The 19,457-nt window shown below is 40.2% G+C and overlaps 1 protein-coding gene and 1 long non-coding RNA gene across 13 annotated transcripts in view; one reads left to right on the forward strand and one right to left on the reverse strand.

The window, feature by feature from the left end:
* LPP (LIM domain containing preferred translocation partner in lipoma) overlaps positions 1-19,457 on the forward strand; it is a 679,749-nt gene that overhangs the window by 651,325 nt on the left and 8,967 nt on the right. For all 12 annotated transcript variants that reach the window (XM_086674971.1, XM_086674973.1, XM_086674968.1 and 9 more), the window contains one exon: positions 15,876-16,054. In XM_086674971.1, the coding sequence (XP_086531097.1) occupies positions 15,876-16,054 (179 nt within the window). The remainder of the gene's footprint in view (positions 1-15,875; positions 16,055-19,457) is intronic.
* LOC147577357 (uncharacterized) overlaps positions 7,791-19,457 on the reverse strand; it is a 62,451-nt gene continuing 50,784 nt past the window's right edge. The window contains exons 2-3 of the long non-coding RNA XR_015240202.1: positions 17,015-17,199; positions 7,791-7,876 (exon numbers count right to left, since the gene is read on the reverse strand). This is a non-coding gene — a long non-coding RNA (uncharacterized LOC147577357). The remainder of the gene's footprint in view (positions 7,877-17,014; positions 17,200-19,457) is intronic.

Below are 19,457 nucleotides of genomic sequence, written 5' to 3' on the forward strand. Positions count from 1 at the left end.
CTTCAGCTTTTTTTTTTTACCCACCACAAACAACCCTAGGATGGCATGCATTTGAACAAACCAAAAGTGATTTCTCTCTTCTAATTTTCAGAGCTTTTGGCTAGATGTGGAGTGAGAAATTCATACCTTTTTCAAGTAGCGTGGGTTCTTTTTTTCCCAATTCCTCCCCTCCATCTGGTTCTCTGGAGGTCTTGGAATCCAGGAAAGTGTTAGTTCACTGTACTGAAATCCAAAAAAGACTGCTAAACTGTGAAAGAAAATTTGCATTCCAGAGACACTGGGAGAGTTAGTCCCCCACCCTTTTGCAGCAGCAAAGAGAAAACATCTGTATTTCCTGTCCCCTTTGTCTTTCAGCAGTTACAGAATGGGAAACCCTGTACTTGTTGTCTGTGCCTTTCATACCTCCTTAATGTAAACCACTTTCGGCTCCTTGGGGATGGAGAGAGGAACAAAAACATGGAATTATTTTATTTCTGGTGTCAGAAAATATTACAGCCAAGGAACAGTTCAAGGGAAGCAAATCACTTCACCGACTTCCTTTTGTGCTTTTCGGGAGGTTACATTCTCATGAATGGGTTCCAGAGCCAGGTGTTTGAAGTTCATGTCAACAGCGCCCGGCTCAAAAGAAAACTACACAGTCGCAGCCATGATGTTGGCATGTCATTAATGGCCTTTCTAAGCGATGGTTCTGTCTTTTGTCTTCCATGGGCAGAAGTGTAATTAGAAGGGCTTGTTTTCAACAGAAGCCAAATCATTGCCAAATTGGTTCAACTGATCTCTAGAGAATCGAAGTTAGCTCATGGCCCTCTGGCTGTTCTCTTTACCACTCCCAAGAGTTAGAAGCTTAAAGTTTTCCCTTTCTTTTGAAAGAGGATCAAGTTTGGTTCAAACAAGCTTTTCTGTCATCCCCAGGAGTACAAGGATAGACCTTCCGTGACCCTTGTTGTTTGGCTCAGACCACTTGTGGCTTGTTATAATTTAGGAAGTAATTGCAATTCATAAAGTCAGGTAGAAAATAAACATCTTGGCAGAGCTGAGTTTCAGGCAACTCTGAAGGGAGCCGACACGTGAGCAGAATGGTATTGGGAGTATTTCTAGTCTCTGCTTGCAGATCCTGATTCTAATGTATGATTCACAATGGATTTAATTTTGATCTGAAATGTGCAGGCAGGCAGTCATTACTACGTATACATGTAGCTGAAAACATCATTGCTTAAACCTCCTGGTCTTAGGTTTTGCCCCTGGATGGGTCAGTTACCCACAGTAGACAAATACTGTAAGTAAGAGTCTTACCTACGTTGTGTGATTAACTTCAGACCATGTGTTTTCTTAGCAAAATTAGTAGCACTATTTTTTTTTTTTTAAAAACACACTTTTGCTGAGGTAGAATTAAAGAATTCCAGAGTTGGAAGAGACCTTAGATGTTGGCTAGTTTAATGTCATATACTTTTCTCACTCAAAAGATACTTATTAAGTGTTTGGTATGTATTAAACATTGCTCCAGAGACTGAATGCCATAGTGTCTCAAACAGACTGGTGGGGAAATAAAACAATAAGCATGTTAGGGTGCATGGATAGCTCAGTAGATTAAGCGTCCAACTCTTGATTTCTGCTTAGGTCACAATCTCATGGTTCCTGAGATCAAGCCCCACCTCCGGCTCTGTGCTCACAACATGGAGACTGCTTGGAATTCTCTCTCTCCCTACCACCACCCTCCCACCCCAGCTCACGCTCACGCTCTCTCTAAATACAAAAATAAATAAATAAATAAATAAATAAATAAATAAATAAATATTAAAAAAATAAGCATATTAGCAACTAAATGCATGAGGTGATATCAGATAGTGATAAGGGTATGAAGAAAGTAAAAAAGCAATGAGATAGAGTCTGGCCCAGGAGAAGGAGCTGCTTATATAGGGTGGTGACGGAAGATGGTTATGGAATTTAAGGTTTGTCTTTGGGGGTAGGTGCTATTGGATGACTTTTTAGAGTATTCATTCCCAATCATTCATTCATTTGCTTCATTAAATATTTATCGAGCTGCTTCTATGTGCCAGACATTTTTTTAGGAAACTGGGGATGAAGCAGTGAAGAAGACAAAGAAAGAGCCCTGCCTTGCTGAAATTTTTGTTCAATCCTCAAGTCCATCACAGAGCTTCAAGAGACCAAGAGGTCTATTAATAACGTCTCTTATTTTATAGGTATAGGAATTTAGGCCCAAAGAAGCCAATGCTTTGCGTAGGCCTCACTGCCAGGGGTTGACCTTCCAAGACTAGGCACAGCCTTTGCCAGAGGGTCTTTTCTTTGTCACCATACCATGCAGAGGTTCCATGAACATCTACTTCAATCCTAGATTCAAATAGTCCTGAGGTTAGCATTGTGATCCAACGAGAAGTCATTTTCCTCATTGAGACCTCCTGTCCACTGTAAATTGAAGGTTGTCAGGATGGTGCCTCACAGGCACAGGTATCAAGGACTTAGTTGAGGAGCCTGTGACAAACTATACCTTCCGTGAGACTTGTATGTGCACATTCTAAATGCATAATATGTACCTGTTCCATCGCTTATTAGGTGTTCCACGTATGTAAGTGAAAGAAAAATACAACAACACAAAATGTCTGTTGAGAACAAAATAAAAAGGAAAGGAAACAAAAAGCACACTGTATTTTCCCAAACTCAATATGCATGGGATTATGAATGTCTATATGTACATCTCATATTGTCTTCTCTCCAGTAATAAGAAAACTGGAAAGTAGGCTCAGTTGATTAGTCAGAGACTGAAGAATGAAGAATCAGGGTCAATCCTCACATGGAACAGTAATTTTGTGTAGAGAAAAGAACTTTATAATAATATCTTTACATCTCTTTACATTCTTTTTTAAATATTTTAAATTTTAATTCATGTATTGTTAACATGCGGTGTTATATTAGTTTCAGGGATACGATATAGTGATTCAGCAATTCTATACATCACTCAGTGCTCATCATGATGTGTGTACTCTTTAATCCCCATCACCTATGTCACCCATCTGCCACCCACCTCCCTCTGGTAACCACAGGCTTATTCTCTATTTAATCTTCACATTCTTAAGAGTGCATTTTATATTTCTTATCTCATTATCAAAAGCCTGAAAGATAGACTGGACAATAATTAGTATCCCATTCTATAGATGAAAAAACTGATAGTCGGATGTTGAAATTGTGTTGTATAAGCTGTGAAGTTCCAGCTACTCCAGAAAGTGACTACCTCAGGGGAACTGATCTGAGTTCTGTTAATAACCTCTATTTATAAATTGCAAGTAGCAGGAATTATGAAAGTTGGACCTAAGACATCATGCCATGAGGCTTAGGATAGGATTAGCTCCCTGAGTTATTAGCCAGAGGGCCACCATACTTATCGGTATAAGACAGCCTTGTTTTGACAGTGGCAAAAACCCAAATTACGTCATATACTCAACTAATGATTTTTCATTGGCGATATAAGTAATTATGTCAATAATTAACCAACATTAGTTTTCATATTCTTATTGCTAACAAGGGCCAGAACACCAAAGAAAAGTTTTGGTACTCCAGAATGATCCAGCGTGGTGTTTGGGAAAGAACACTATATAGAAACCACAGTAATCAGGCCCTGCACTCAGTCAGCTCTTTCCCTAGTTACAACACTAAGCAGTTGACCTCCTTGAATGCAATGTGCTACCATCTAAGGGGAGAGAGTTGAACAAGATGATTTTCATAAGTTTTTTCAAGCTCAGGCAAACTCTGTTACTTGTGAAAGGCTATGGCAGTTTGCTAGAAATTCATAACCACATTCAGTGTAATTGGCATCACATGAACCAGATAGAGACTTATAGGATAAACTTAACTGGAGGACAGCGAGAAGGAGAAGAATGAACAACTTTGTCTTTGAATTTAGAAGACATAGGTTCAAATCCAGCCACATCTATAAGCAAGCGACATGTAACTGGGACAAGAATTCTACCATTCTACCTCCTGTCATACATAGTTGTAGAGATTAAATGAGGTCTTCGTTGTGTGCCCTGAGTAAACTTTAAAAACTCTACCAAGGCAAGCTGTCATTTTTTGTTTGCGGAGTATAAAATAATATATATTACTTTCATGAAGGACTAAGAAATTTATGGTTTTGAGGTACAATTATATTCACAATAGAAGTAACAACAGCTTTTTTCACAAAATTCCCAGGAAGCAGGAGGGAAAATCTCTTAGGAATCCAGAAGCTGATTTTATATGATGGTATTATCCAGGTGTCTCAGAGTATCATACACAGGATTCCTTAAATAATCCATTTTTTTTAAAGTAGAGATATAAAATTCTTCTATAAAATGTAGAAGAATCAATGGTGAAGGACAAATTAGAAAAAAAGAGAAATGTAGTGCGTAGATATAGTAATTCAATTAAATGATCAATGAATGCCAAGGTAATTAAATATATGTCCCAGAACCCTTAGAATTTGTAAGGAGAACGACATAAAAGTATTTATTATATAATGAGATTATGGATCTCATTTGGTCCCGGCAGCACTGCAATGTAAACACTTTGAGTCTTATTTAGTAGATAAGCAAACTAAAGGCCAGTGAGGTCAGGAACATTGCCTGGACTTTCTAGCCCAGGTGTCGCATCTGTCACTCCTTCTCTCGCTGCGTATGACAGTCTCACTGCTCTGGTTCCTGAGTTGACAAGTCCCAACAGACTGTACCTTGAAAGTGTGGTGAAGGCAAATCTGTGATCTGACTTGGCTGGGAAGGAAAGGAATTCTTTTTTTCTCCTCTCTCAGTAGTCTCCATGGAGTGCTATGATCTTTTCATTTTGCTCCTGGCATGAAGGTCTGGCACATTCATCAGGGCTCAGCCCCCTCCGCCTTCATCCTATGCCTCCAGGGTTATGAGACATTCAAGAGAAGTGTTTAGGAAAAGCTGGCGTACTATAAGGGCTACACATTTTAAGGTAAAACACCACCTCTCCAGGCCTTAAGGTATAGATAAACTAAATGTCCTTCAGTGGGATTTTATTTTTAATTTCCTAAAGCTCAGATCGTAATCGCAACCTGAGTGCTTCAGAAGAAGCAACAGGGCTTTATTTACTTGGTCAAAAATGTGATTTGTGGCTCCTGGCAGAATTGGATACACTGACTTAATTGTACTGATCTTTTTGTCCTTTGTGTCAGCCTTTTTGCTTGTGATTTTAGGACGTGTTTCTTAATTTTAAATCCAGTTTATGTAGTCCAAATACACACAGAAAATTTTGCAAGAAATTTTTTTTTTTTTTTTTTTTTTTTTTTTTGCTAAATTGTACATTAATAGTCATGCATATAATTGACACACAGATGTTCATCTCTGGCAGTGTGGAGTTCCCCTTCACCAGCTCTGCTCAATACGCTGACTTTGTTACAAACTCTTCCTGTGAAAGGAATTTTGTTTCAATGTAGGCTATCTGGGATTTAGATAATGAAAACTCTTGTGGTAACATAATGTTAATTCCAAAGCCTGTTATAATGTCCTTTTTTTTTTTTTTTTTTTTTTCTCCAAGAGCCAAGTCAAATCCCACCCAGATAGATTCCCAGCCTCACACCATCACCATGTTGCCTGGTCCCTTACCATTCAGCAGTAATTACTCTCTCTGTTTCCATCACACATTACTCATTCCTCCATAATAGCAATGTGTTCTGCCCTTTGCCTCTAGTCAGTTATTTATAGAAGTGTCTGCTCCTCCCACTACATGGGGAACCTCTGAGGGCAGGGATGGTATCTTTGTTCTCTCTGCCTCTGTACCTGCCAGAATGTTGGACATTTTGTTCCACCCCTTAGGCTTTCTGCAGTGCTAAATTAAGTGGCGAGGCTGGCTGCTTTGCTCATCAGAAAATCATGCAAAAAGTTTCCTTACAAGGTATTTATATGAAAGCTGAGGTAATACAGGCATTGGGTACAAAGAGTTTTGTTCAAAAAAATTAGTGGAAGTAAACAAAAAAATAAGAATGTTGAATTATTTTACTGTATTTCCAGTTACATGTTTCGTAGCTGTATTTTTGTGTGTGGCTAATAACATCAAAAGAAAACACATTCTAAGGGTTTCATACCATCTCATAAATTGACCCAAGAGTTTTTTCCTATTTAGAAAAATTAGGATTCTCATCTACAGAATAGGAGTTTTGTTTCTGGTTTTTTTTAAAGTTTTTTTTTTTTCAACGTTTATTCATCTTTGGGACAGAGAGAGACAGAGCATGAACGGGAGAGGGTCAGAGAGAGAGGGAGACTCAGAATCGGAAACAGGCTCCAGGCTCTGAGCCATCAGCCCAGAGCCTGACGCGGGGCTCGAACTCACGGACTGCGAGATCGTGACCTGGCTGAAGTCGGACGCCTAACCGACTGCGCCACCCAGGCGCCCCTTGTTTCTGTTTTTAAAAAATCATAGTCGTAGGCATGGAAAGATACTGGGCTTACCATTTTTTATTTTCGATGTTTTGAAACAGATACAGATACAAATAGAGATACAGAGAAAGATTTAGATGAAGATACAGATACAGATATAGGTGAAAGACACTTGGAAAGTGCAAGAAACTTCTTAATAGGAAATGTATTCCTCACTGGGAGGCAGAGCTGTAGGGAAGTGTATAATACAGGTTATTAGGAGAACTACCAAGGTAAAATGCTGTCTTCATCTGCAGGGAAACCCAAAAGTACTGCCATCATTTGGGAAGACTTACTGATTATCAAAATCCAGAAAAAAGTTTAAAATACAAAATTCAGATACGGAATATAATTATTTGACTTTAAATAATGTCACTGGCACTTCAGTGGAGGTTTGCTGAGCTGTAGCCCTCGTCCCTTCTTACCGCACCACATTGCTATTCCATTGGGAACACCAACACCTAAGCCCAAGCTGTGCTTCCCAACCTGCTTTACATCATGATCCTTGTGGGAAATGATGGCATGCATTCAGCATACTGGAATCAGTGGGTGGGGCTTCTCCTCACCCAAGGTGACCACTCAGGAACTATGGAAGCCCCTGGTCCCCTCTGACCCTCTACAACGCGGTACACCTGGAACCCATTGAGACACACTGTGCCTTAGCCTGCCAACTGAGAAGCTCCGGACTAGAGAACTGTTTTGCATGGTTAAAGAGAATAATTTTGTTTTATGGACATGCCTATCCAGTGTTTATTCATGCATGGTCTAACCAGTATTGGGGGAGCATCAGTTTTATGTAAGCATACTGTTGTAGATGATCGGGGTACACAACAATGAGTTTTCTATCGTACCCTGTGGGAGCCAATGAAATTGACAGTAGACAGACTGTGTTAAGATCTTGACACATTTCCTCTCCTTATTTATATGCATATAACTTGTAGGTAGCCAGTTTGAATGCCTTATGTTTGTGAAACGGAGTGTGTCTTCTGAAATATGAAGTAGGTATAGTGTGATGGGCAAGGGATTACCCAATGGAGGGAGAATCAAGAGATCAATATTCCAACCCCAAATCCGCTACTAGGTGTTTCCCCTCTCTGCGCCTTAGTTTCTTGAATCTGGTAGTTGGACTAGAATCATGGTTTTTAAACTGTACAATATGGATCCCCCTTAGGTGCCATCCTTTCATGCTCTTCATCCAGGAGTGAGTTGGGCTTATTTTGGATGCTCTGCCCTGGTAACTGTTTCCCCGCGCCAAGGATTATGAGAGAGGTGGGGAAGAGTTGAAAACTCCTGGACAAGAGTCACTTCTAAAGATCTTAAGAGCCTAATATCTTCAAACTCTTCTTGTTTCTTGTTATTTTTATCCCAACGAGACCAAAACTGTATCGAGAAATGAGACGTCACCCTCGTTTTTTCCAAGAGTCTTTTCTGTTTCAAAACTGCTTTTGTACCTAAAAAAAACAATAAAGATTGAATATAAGATCACATTTTAATTTTATGAAATGAAAATTTTAACATTTCTAAATGGCAACACTTTATACTCTTCTGCATCTTCAAATACTTATGTGTCTTGATTTAAAATACCTAACCATTGAAGATGCACACACACCTATGCAATATGTAAATTTTAGACATATTTTTTCTGTCATCTAACTAGTAGTTAATGCTTATGTTACCTATAGGCTTCATTTATATTCAGATGATTCTTCTAGCTCTTCTGCCTGTGAATTAGACAAGTTATTTATACAGTACCCAAGGATAGAAAAGATACAACCAGATTGTATCTCCAATTTAAAAACAGTTACATTTGGGAGTTTAGTGTACAAGATTTGTTTGTGATTTTATTTTTATTTTCACTTAACTTTTTTGCTTTTAATCGCAATTGTATTGCCATCACTTCAGAAAAGTTTATAAGCTTCCTTGTTCTTTCTGCTACTCTAACATCTTCTCCCTATAGCCATACCTTCATCGGAGTAACTGCCTAAAACATTTTCTCAAGATTCTAAAAAAAAATAAATAAATCCTCAAACGGTGCCTAGAATTTTGGAAAAAGAAAAGAAACCCAGACTCTTCATTCAACTTAAGCTGCAAGGTGCCTCACAGCTGGTCAGCAGTTGCCCACTGTGTGTCAGGGATTGTGCAGGTCCTGGGCAAGGATGGTTCTGGTGTGGAGGCTATAGTGTACATCCCAGACCCTTCTTCACGACCAAAACTCTTATCCTCCCCCCACCCTGACCATTCATAGCCGAGTTCCTTCTCTGGTAATTACTCTCAGTTGGTTGAAGGGAACCTCTTCACCCAAGATCACTCCTTCTTGAGAGCATCCTGTATCCACTGACCAATAGATGCAGAGTTGTAAGACCCTACCCCCAAGCCTCAAGGAAGGACAACTCTGCAGAAGCATCTTAGCTCCAGTAACTTCCCATGTGCAAATCTCTGTTTCAGAATCTGTTTCCTAAGAAGCTCATCCAATGACTATGGCTCCACGCAAGGCGGGTGGGGGTGGTCACAGTTTGCTTGTAGAGGTCGATGTAAATCATGAAATCAAGTACATTATATCATTGTCATCAGAGAAGCATCATATAATCCTATGGGGGTGGAAGAAGTGACTTATTTTTCTTGGGGAGAATTAGCAGTGGGAGAGGGAGAGGGAGCAGAGGGAGAATTAGAAGTGTTTTTCAGAAGAGGCGACATTGGAGCTCAACTTTGAAGAATGAATAGGTATTCTCTAGGCGAAGAAGGATGTGAGATATTCTGGGATTGTAAAAGAATGTAGCTTATTAAAGTGGTGGCAAAGCACTCAGAGTGCAATTAGAAGGTGAGATCCATGGGAAGAAGCAGTAGTGATGGATCCAGAACCAGGTCATGAAACATTCTTATGCTAGAGTGTGCTCTTTCTTCCTAGCCCTCCCCTTAGCCATAGCACCTGTACTGCACACACAAGATGCAATTTGAGTAGACATACTTAGAGATGACCTTCTGTCACTTATTTGCTTGGAGACTTATTTCTTTGTCTATTTCCTTAAAAACTATTTTATTAGACATTTCATTTTTACTGGCTTTACAAAAGCTCTGTGTTTATGAAAAGAGGGCATCTTTTAGTCTGGCTTTAAAATAATTATCTATAAGGAGACACAAAGTTCTTCCTCTGTCATGCTTGAAATTCTATCACCAGTAATTTCTGGAATTTCAAGTGGTAAGGCATCGTAAAGATTATACAGTCGAGGTTTCTAGCACATGAACCTTCCTTTCAAACTTCAGACAAGGAGTTGTCCAGTTGTTTCTAGTATATCTCTAGTAATGGAAACATTACCCTTTTCCCACTGTGGTTAATTCTGATCTATCACAAGCAATAAAATTGCAGAGTTGGAATTAATCATTGTATTATAGATGAGAAAAGTGAGCTCTAGAGAGAAGAAATGATTTACCCAAAGGCATACAGTAGATGCTACCAAAGCCAGAGAAACAATTCATATTCTTCATCTAGCAACTTTCCTTCCCTATAGCAACACAACGATCATCAGATCCCTGTATGAATTAGATAGTTTCAGGAACCTGGGGTATTAGTCCCTCCTCTGCCCCATGACTCACATCCAAGTGTATCAGTGCTCTGGGTCTATTTTTCTCACCTGTGAAATCAGAGGGCTGGACTAGAGGAACTTCTTGCTCCCTCCACTCTAATGTTATAAAAGTCTTTTATTAAGTGTAGCTGATATACAATGGTATATTAGTTTCACGTGCACAACATAGTGATTCAGAATTCCAGTTGTACAATGAATAAGTCACGGAGGTGAAAAGTACAGCACAGTGAATAGAGTCAGTAACACTGTAATAACTTTGTATGCTGACAGATCGTAGCTACACTTACCATGGTAAGCTTTATAAGAGTCTTTATCCTTGCTCTAAGAGAAGATATGTCTACAGCTCCTAGTGGACCAGCTAGAGAGTGAAAGGAGAAGAGTACAGCAAAGGGAGCTGACTAGAGAAGTTTAACATGTCCTCCTCTACCATGTGCTAGCCCAAGCTTCCAGTCAGCTGTATTCTTGGAACCTTCATTTTCTGATCTGTGGGCATATTATAGTCGTCTCACTGTAGGCATACTTTACACAGTTTTTCCTTTGTAGCATAAGTGTTCAGATTACCTGTCCTTTAAACAGTGTTTCCACAGACCATAAAGTCTTTCCTTAGAAACTGACTCAACCTTATATGCTGCTGCTGGTTTTGAGTAAATGGGCTAAATCTTGCAGCCAAGCCTCAATGCAAACAAACACATTTTCTGGTCAAGCATTTTCTGGTTTGTTCAACTCCATTACAGGATTACAGGACTGCCTTAAAAAAAAAAAAAAAAAAGTTAAAACCCGCAGAAGAGCAAAACACAAGCCCTGGGAAGACAGTTTGCAGCCACATCAGCTCAGATCACCAGGGTAGAAAAAAAGCAGGGCCCTCATTGTCCAGAGCATCATTTTCTCCAGACTTTCATCTTATGTTCTTCTGCTATTTTAATTTCACCACTTCAAAATGGGGGGAAAATAGGTTAATAGTTTCCATGAGTTTAGACTGTGACCAGAGGCATACTAAGCAATTTCAGAACTTTCAGCAACCACAGCTTTGAGGAGAGGATGGTGATGGATATACCAATTCATCTTCGGATGGATTCCAGAGACAGGAGAGTCAGACCAGCCCAGAGATGCCTGGGTAGGATGTAAACAATATTCCTTTTTTTTTTTTTTTTTTTCACACATTCAACCTGGGTTTAGTTTTATTCCAGATACTATACTAGGTATAGCATAGGACAGCAAAATATATTCTTAAGACATGGTCCCCAAGGCCTGCATTGCCCTGATATCAAAATCAGATAAAGACACTTACAAAAGAAAGAAAGAAAGAAAGAAAGGGAAAAAAGAAAACAACAGGCCAATATCTCTGATGAACATAGTTACAAAAACCTCAAAAAAAAATATTAGCAAACCAAATCCAACAATACGTTTAAAAAAATCATTCACCAAGTGGGATTTATTCCTGGGTTGCAAAGGTGGTTCAATATTTGCAAATCAATCAGCATGATACAACACATTTACAAGAGAAAGGATAAAAATCATATGATCATTTCAATGGATGCAGTAATAGGTTTTGACAAAGTACAACATCCATTCATGATAAAAAAAAACATCAACGAAGTAGGTTCTGAAGGAATATATCTCAACCTAATAAAGGCCATATATGAAAAATCCAGCTAATGTCATACTCAATGGTGAAAAACTGAGAGTTTTTCCCCTAAGATCAGGAATCAGACAAGGATGTCCACTCCCACCACTTTTAAATTTAATTTTTGATGTTATTAAAACATTTTTAATGTTTTTGAGAGACAGAGAGAGAGCGAGCATGAGTGGGGGAGGGGCAGAGAGAGGGAGACACAACTTGAAGCAGACTCCAGGTTCTGCACTGTCAGCACAAAGACTGACACAGGGCTCAAACTCATGAACCATGAGGTCATGACCTGAGCCGAAGTCCGACCCTTAACTGACTGAGCCACCAAGGGGCCCCACCACTTTTATTCATTAGAGTACTAGAAGTCCTCGTCACAGCAATCAGATAAGAAAAAGAAATAAAAGGCATCCAAATTGGTAAGAAAGAAAGAGACTTTGACTATTTGCAGTCTAGATTTTGACTGCATGCAGACATGATACTATATTTAAAAAACCATAAAGACACCATAAAAAAAAACTACTAAAACTGTTAAGTTAATTTAGTAAGGTCACAGGATACAAAATCAATGTGCAGAAATCCATTGCATCTCTATACACTGATAATGGAGGCACAGAAAAGAAATTAGGAAAACAATCCCATTTACAATTGCACCAAAAATAACAAAACTCCTCATAATAAACTTAACCAAGGAGGCAAGAAACCTATACTCTGAAAACTATACAACATTGATGAAGGAAATTGGAGATGACACAAACAAATGAAAACATATTCTATGCTCCTGGATTGAAAGAACAAACATTGTTAAAATGTTGATACTACCCAAAGCAATCTACAGATTTAATGCAATCTCTGTCAAAATACAAACAGCATTTTTCGCTAAACTAGAACAAAAATGTCCTAAAATTTATATGGAACCACAGAAGACTCCATATAGCCAAAACAATCTTGAAAAAGAAAAACAAACCTGAAGGTGTCACAATTCCAGATTTCAGGTTATACTACAAAGCTGTAGTACCAAAACAGTATGATACTAACACAAAAACAGACACATGAATCAATGGAACAGGACAGAAAGCACAGAAATAAATCCACGATTACATGGTCAATTAATCTTTGATAAAAGAGGCAAGAATATACAATGGGAAAAAGTCTCTTCAAACAAATGGTATCTGGACAACTGAACAGCTACATGCAAAAGAATGAAACTGGACCACTTTCTTATACCATATACAAAAAATAAACTCAAGATAGATTAAAGACCTAAATTGACATCTGAAACCATACATATTCTAGAAGAGAGCCCAGTCAGTATTTTCTCTGACATCATCCGTAGCAACATTTTTCTAGACATGTCTCTTGAGGAAGGGAAATAAAAGCAAAAATAAACTATTGGGACTACATCTTCTTCACATGAAAAGAAACAATCAACAAAACTAAAGGACAAACTACTGAACGAGAGAATATATTAGTAAATAGCCTATCCAATAAAGGGTTAGTATCCAAAAATATATAAAGAACCTATACAATTCAACATGCACACACACAATAATAATAATAATCTAATTAAAAATGGGCAAAAGACATGAACAGAGTTCTTTCCAAAGAAGACATACAGATGCCAACAGATACATGAAAAGGTGCTTAACATCACTTATCATTAGGGAAATGCAGATCAAAACTACAATGAGATATCACCTCACAACTGTCAGAATGGCTAAAATTGAAAACACAAGAAACAAGTGTAGGCAATGATGTGGAGAAAAAGGGACCCTTGTGCATTATTGGTGGGAATGTAAACTACTGCAGTCACTATGGAAGACAGTAGGGAGGTTCCTCAAAAAGTTAAAAATAGAACTACCTGGGGCGCCTGGGTGGCGCAGTCGGTTAAGCGTCCGACTTCAGCCAGGTCACGGTCTTGCGGTCCGTGAGTTCGAGCCCCGCGTCAGGCTCTGGGCTGATGGCTCAGAGCCTGGAGCCTGTTTCCGATTCTCTGTCTCCCTCTCTCTCTGCCCCTCCCCCGTTCATGCTCTGTCTCTCCCTGTCCCAAAAATAAATAAACGTTGAAAAAAAAATTAAAAAAAAAAAAAATAGAACTACCTTAGTATCCAAGAATCACACCACTGAGTATTTGCTCAAAAAATGTAAAAACACTAATTTGAAAGGATGCCTGCATCCATATGTTTATTGTGATGTTATTTATGATAGCCAAATTATGGAAACATAATTGCTTCCGTCAACAGATGAATGGATGAGGGATACATATGTAATATTATTCAGCCATAAAAGAAGAATGAAATCTTGCTATTTGTAACAGCGTGGATAGAAGTAGAGAGTATAATGTTAAGCAAAATAGGCCAGTCATAGAAAGACATATCATCTGATCTCACTCATATGTGTAATTTAAGAAACAAAACAAATGAACAAAAGGAAAAAAGAGAGAGACAAACCAAGAAACAGACTCTTAACTACAGAGAACAAACCGATGGTTACCAGAGAGGAGGTGAATGGGAGGATAGATGAAACAGGTGCTGGGGATTAAAAGTAGATTTATTGTGATGAGCACAGGCTGATGTATAGAATTATTGAATCACTATATTGCACACTTGAAACTAATATAACGCTGTATGTTAACTGCACCGGAATTTAATAGCTTTTTTTAAAAAGACATAGTTGCTTCCCTTAAAGAGATTAGTCTAATAGAAGAAATAGACAAATGTGCAAATAATTTTAATACAGTGAACACTGTAAGTGCTCAGGAAGGGTAGAGAAAGAAGCAATTGATTCCAACTGAAGGCATCAAGGTAGGCTTTACTGGAGAGTTGCCTTCTGACCTGTACCTTGAAAGTTCAAGATGATAAACTGTAGTTCATTCTAGGCATTAGCCAATGCACAGAATTATGGAAGTTTCTCATAGATTTGAAATAGCATGAGCAATCTGAGACATTAGGGGAATCTGACCCTAGAAAGGGAGGTTGAATGTCAGGTAAGGAATTAGTTCTTATCACATTGTGGGGCTATAGAAGTTTTTGCTAGAAGCAAAGTTAGTTGGTCACATCTGTGTGTTGGAAAGGAAACTGGAAGTCACTTAGGGAACAGGGAAGTGTTAGAGAAGGAGAGATGCAAACAAGAAAGCCAATCAGAGACTGTTGCTGTGGTTGAGACATCAGCACACTAGTTATCTACCTATAGGCATTTCTTGTGTGAGAGCTATTTAAAGGTTCTCATGGGAAGAGGGAAATTACTCCTTACTTTCCACATCCCTTCCAGTTCTGCATCTTTCTAATAAGATCCCCATCCCAGGTTTATTCTAGATTGTGAACTCTGAATCAGTCCAGACATCTCACTTGGAATATAGCATATAACAAGGTTGTTTAGTAGACAGCATGGGATTCTAGGGAAGGATGGAAAGTTAATAGCCAATTTTATCAATCTTTCCAAGTCCTGATCAATATATGGTATCCCTTTTGGTGAGGGTTTCATTTTTTAAAGCTCAGCATATTTTGTAAGACAGATAAGTTGACTTTCTTTTCTGTCCAGGGTGCACAACACTAAACTTGGAGGTGGTGTTCGAATCAAAGCTTTAAATAATCAAAAGCCCTCATGGATTATGCTGAGCCCTGATTGGGTTCTACAACTGGCATGCTCTGTGAGTCTCCATCATCAGGCAGACCCTCCTAAAATCTTAAGGTCGTTGGTGACCCTCCCAGATTTTTGAAGACTCATCAAGTTTTAGAATAGTGAGGTGTTCTTCCAGTGGAGAACCTTGGTTATGCAGTTCAGGGGGTCAAACAACTACAGCTGTGAGCAAAATCCAACCCACTTTTGTAAGTAAAGTTTTATTGGAACACAGTCCTGTGCATTTACAACTGCCTTCACACTATGACAGCAGAACTGAATTGCTGCAACAAAACCAGAAATATTTACCGTACGTGCCTTTACAGAAATGTTTGCCATCAACCCTGCAATAGTGGTAGAAAAGGGACGGAAGTCAGAAGACATGTGTTCTAAATGCTTGGTTGGCCACCTACTACCTGGGTGAATTTAGAAAAGACCCCTGATGTATCTTACGTGTTTCCTTGTCTCTATAATAAAGGTATGCACTCTGCTTTCTCCCAAGTACTGTGATAGGCACATGAGCCAATTGTGTCTGTAACAAACACTGCTGGTCTTGCCATAAGGTATTAAATACGTGGAGCTCCTCAAGTCCCAGTTTAACATTGGTGTTTATCTCTCCTTCCCCAGAACACCCTGGAACAGTGCAGTGTGTGCTCCAAGCCCATCATGGAGCGGATCCTGCGAGCCACCGGAAAGGCCTATCATCCTCACTGCTTTACCTGTGTCATGTGCCACCGCAGCCTTGACGGGATCCCATTCACCGTGGACGCTGGTGGCCTCATTCACTGCATTGAGGACTTCCACAAGTAGGCAGTCTACTCTGTCCCCTCGAGCCTGCCAGTCCCCTCAAGAGTCTGTCCTTACTGCCTGGTGTCTGGGCCACACATTCTTCTCTCACAGAGCTGTAGGATCTCAGGATTTGATGGGACCTTAAAAATGGAGTTTGTTAATCCCCTCTTCTAATCCAGGAACGGGTGTCCATTAATCCATCTGGTCCTTCACCCCAGTTTCTGCTCAAAGGCTTGCCTGGGGCTCATCCGTCACATCTTTGTGTGGCTCTGATTGTGAGAAAGTTGACTCAGATGCAGAGTGTGTACGTTGGAAATAGGCAGGATACCAGGGTAGCCCTCCCTGGCCTCAACACGAACAAGATGTGTGACAGTGGACAAACCGCTCAATTTCTCCGAGCTGTTCAGTCTGGTCATTAGAACAGAGCCTGTCTTAAAGCTCCCCAGGTGTAATAGTCCACAGTTCTCTCTGGCGCTGACCTCTACGTCTTGCCAGTCTACAGATAGGAGCTCACAGGGAGGCGGACGTGCACAGAGAGCAATCAAGTCTGTCTTCCTAGTATAGGCCTCGCACGTATTTGGGTCCGTGTCACACCATTAGCTGTCACATCTTCCCGTAACCTGTTTCCCTACCCAGGCCTTCTCCCCCTCAGGATGCTTTCCGATAAAATTAATGCGTGCAGTCTTGTGCAGTCTTTTGAAGAGGATTAGAAAGTAGAGTCTCAAGGTCAAGGGAACTTACTCATGGGCCTAGAAAAATATGTCCTTCGGTTCTGTCATTCATAGGGCCCTCTTTCCTCTGTCATAGCTGTGGTGTTCATGAAAATTGTATGCTTTTTGTTTTGCCTTCTTTTTATTTGGCCCCTTTGTTAGTTGGCTGATTTGTTGATGACATTCATTACAAATATATAGTAACCATATGAAAGCTATAGCAGTGATTTGTAAATGGGAGGCACGGAGGCTTTCTGGCTTACTTACGGGGCAGTCTGAGTCTTTGAGGACAGTCCAAAGCTCTCACGGAGATAAAGCTCATGTGGCTCACCAGTTTGGGTCTCCATTCTATGGCCTCCAGATGTGCGGTCTTGTGGGTTATTTTTCACCGCTCTGTTGACTGTCAACAACCAGGAGGAGTTTGCCACAAGCAGTTTGGGGCCTTGAGACTCCTATTTTAAAAAAATGAATTTCCTTAGCACTTTCCAAGTAGCAAAGAAAGGGAAAACCTCACCAAAAGACGTGAGGCTGAATGAATTATAAAACCCCAGAGGCAGGAATTCTCAACCTGAATTAGACAAGTAAGGGCTCACTTTGAAAGGGCAGTCACAGCATAAATTGTACTTCACGTTATTGATATTTTTAGCTTGTAATTACACATGAAAAAAACCTGCATCTATTTAAGGGAAGTGAAAAGATACCAACAGGGAGTGTGTTTCTGTCACTGTGTGCCTCCTTTCTTAGACTTCCCTGAATCCAAGACTGATAGATGTAATCAGAGCACACATGTTTCTGTTGCTGGAAAAGACGGATCTATTACACCCCCCAATTAAAACAGGAAATCAATTCTGACAAATGGAAGTTTATATCTATGCCATTTATCTTTCATTTCTAAGAGTGAGGAGCATAATTAGAGACTTGGGACTGGTGACATAAGTGTGTGGGTCTGAACACTCCAGACAAGCAGACTTGAGCAGCTAAAAGGCAAAAACCATCTCCAGCCCCCATCTCTCCCCCTCCACCACTAATTCCATGGCATGTTAAAAGACAAATTATTTTTTTTAAATAATGTTGTCTGCATGATTGGCAGGTATGTAGGGGGGAAAGCTTGATCTTTTCATGATTTCCCAAAGAAAAATAAGAGAGGAATTTTACAGAACCCTGTTTCTGAGCCTTGAAAGTACTAGAACACAAAGCAGCTAAAAGCCTCACCCAGGGTGGGCATTGCAAGGCAAACGAGAGGGTACAGAGCGGGAAACAGCCTTCTTTTGCAGACTGTTTTGGGGGGCCTTGGGCTTGGTCTTTTAGGAAGGAAAGCTCTTAGGAAATCTCTTTCAATTCAGTCGAGCCACATCTGCAGAGAGCCCTCTGGGTGCTCCGTGCTAAAGGAGAGAGATACAAGGAGAGAAGCTGCCTGAGTAGAAAATGCACAGACACACCGAGAAAAACCCCTGTCAGCAAGGAGCTTGCCAGAAGGAGGGGAGGGAGTAAGTGCAGAGTATGTGTGATATCAGGCAGAAGGGGCCAGACACGATGAGACAGGCACAGGCGAAGGCTTGAACTGGCAGAGTCCGAGATTACTTGGCCCCGGGATCTGGGTAGGCTTCTGGAAGCAGAATCTGAAAAGTATTTTAAGTGAGAAACAGAAATTCCTGACAGCAGGAACCACTCAGGAAATAAAGAACGGGTGAAGTGGGGAAGGGCGTCTCTACATTCAAGGAAGATTTGCTTGGCTGTAACTAGAGCAGCCTGAGAGTGGAAGTGAGATACGGAAGGCCCATGAGAAGGGATTGATCTTGCCTTCTTAGCATCCTGTGTTCTAAACTGGTGCTGCCCAAATGTTAATGTGCTTACAAGTCACCTAGGGATCTTGTTAAACTGCAAATTATAATTCAGTAGGTCTGGGGTGGGACCTCCTAATTCCAAATTTCTGACAATCTCCCCGATCGTCTTAGACAGCACTTTGAGTAACAAGCTTCCCAAACACTATTTGTAAGGCCTTATTAATGGTCCATCCCCTGCATAACCACCTCCAGTCAATGCTGGCCCAAGTCCTCTATCCTATTGGGTAGCAACTCTTCCTATTTCAGATGACTGTTCAAACCAGTTCCCTGGCAAACTGACTGTGTCCACCCTCACCTTCAACACACACACACACACACACACACACACACACACACACACTTTCCCATTTCACCTAAATGGCCTTCATTCAAGGTCCAACTCAATTACCACCTCCTCTGAGAAGACTTCCCTGACCTCAACCCTCCCCTGTCCCCCTGTTTGAATTTATATCTTCCTCTCTGTGTTCTGCAGAGTTTTGTAAATCAGCTATAGCTAGTACATACACAGCCTGATTAGTAATAAAGAACACACACACACACACAAACAATTTTTTTTTTTTTACAATTTTTTTTTTTGAACGTTTATTTATTTTTGGGACAGAGAGAGACAGAGCATGAACGGGCGAGGGGCAGAGAGAGAGGGAGACACAGAATCGGAAACAGGCTCCAGGCTCTGAGCCATCAGCCCAGAGCCCGATGCGGGGCTCAAACTCACGGACCGCGAGATCGTGACCTGGCTGAAGTCGGACGCTTAACCGACTGCGCCACCCAGGCACCCCCACACACACACAATTTTACACTTACCACCTTGAATCATTTTTGCAATATGGCAGGATATGTATATTGCACTTAATAGAATAAATGCA

Source organism: Puma concolor, chromosome C2 (genome assembly GCF_028749965.1).
Source record: "Puma concolor isolate L17-30 chromosome C2, mPumCon1.1.hap2, whole genome shotgun sequence".
In the NCBI taxonomy this organism is placed as follows: domain Eukaryota; kingdom Metazoa; phylum Chordata; class Mammalia; order Carnivora; family Felidae; genus Puma; species Puma concolor.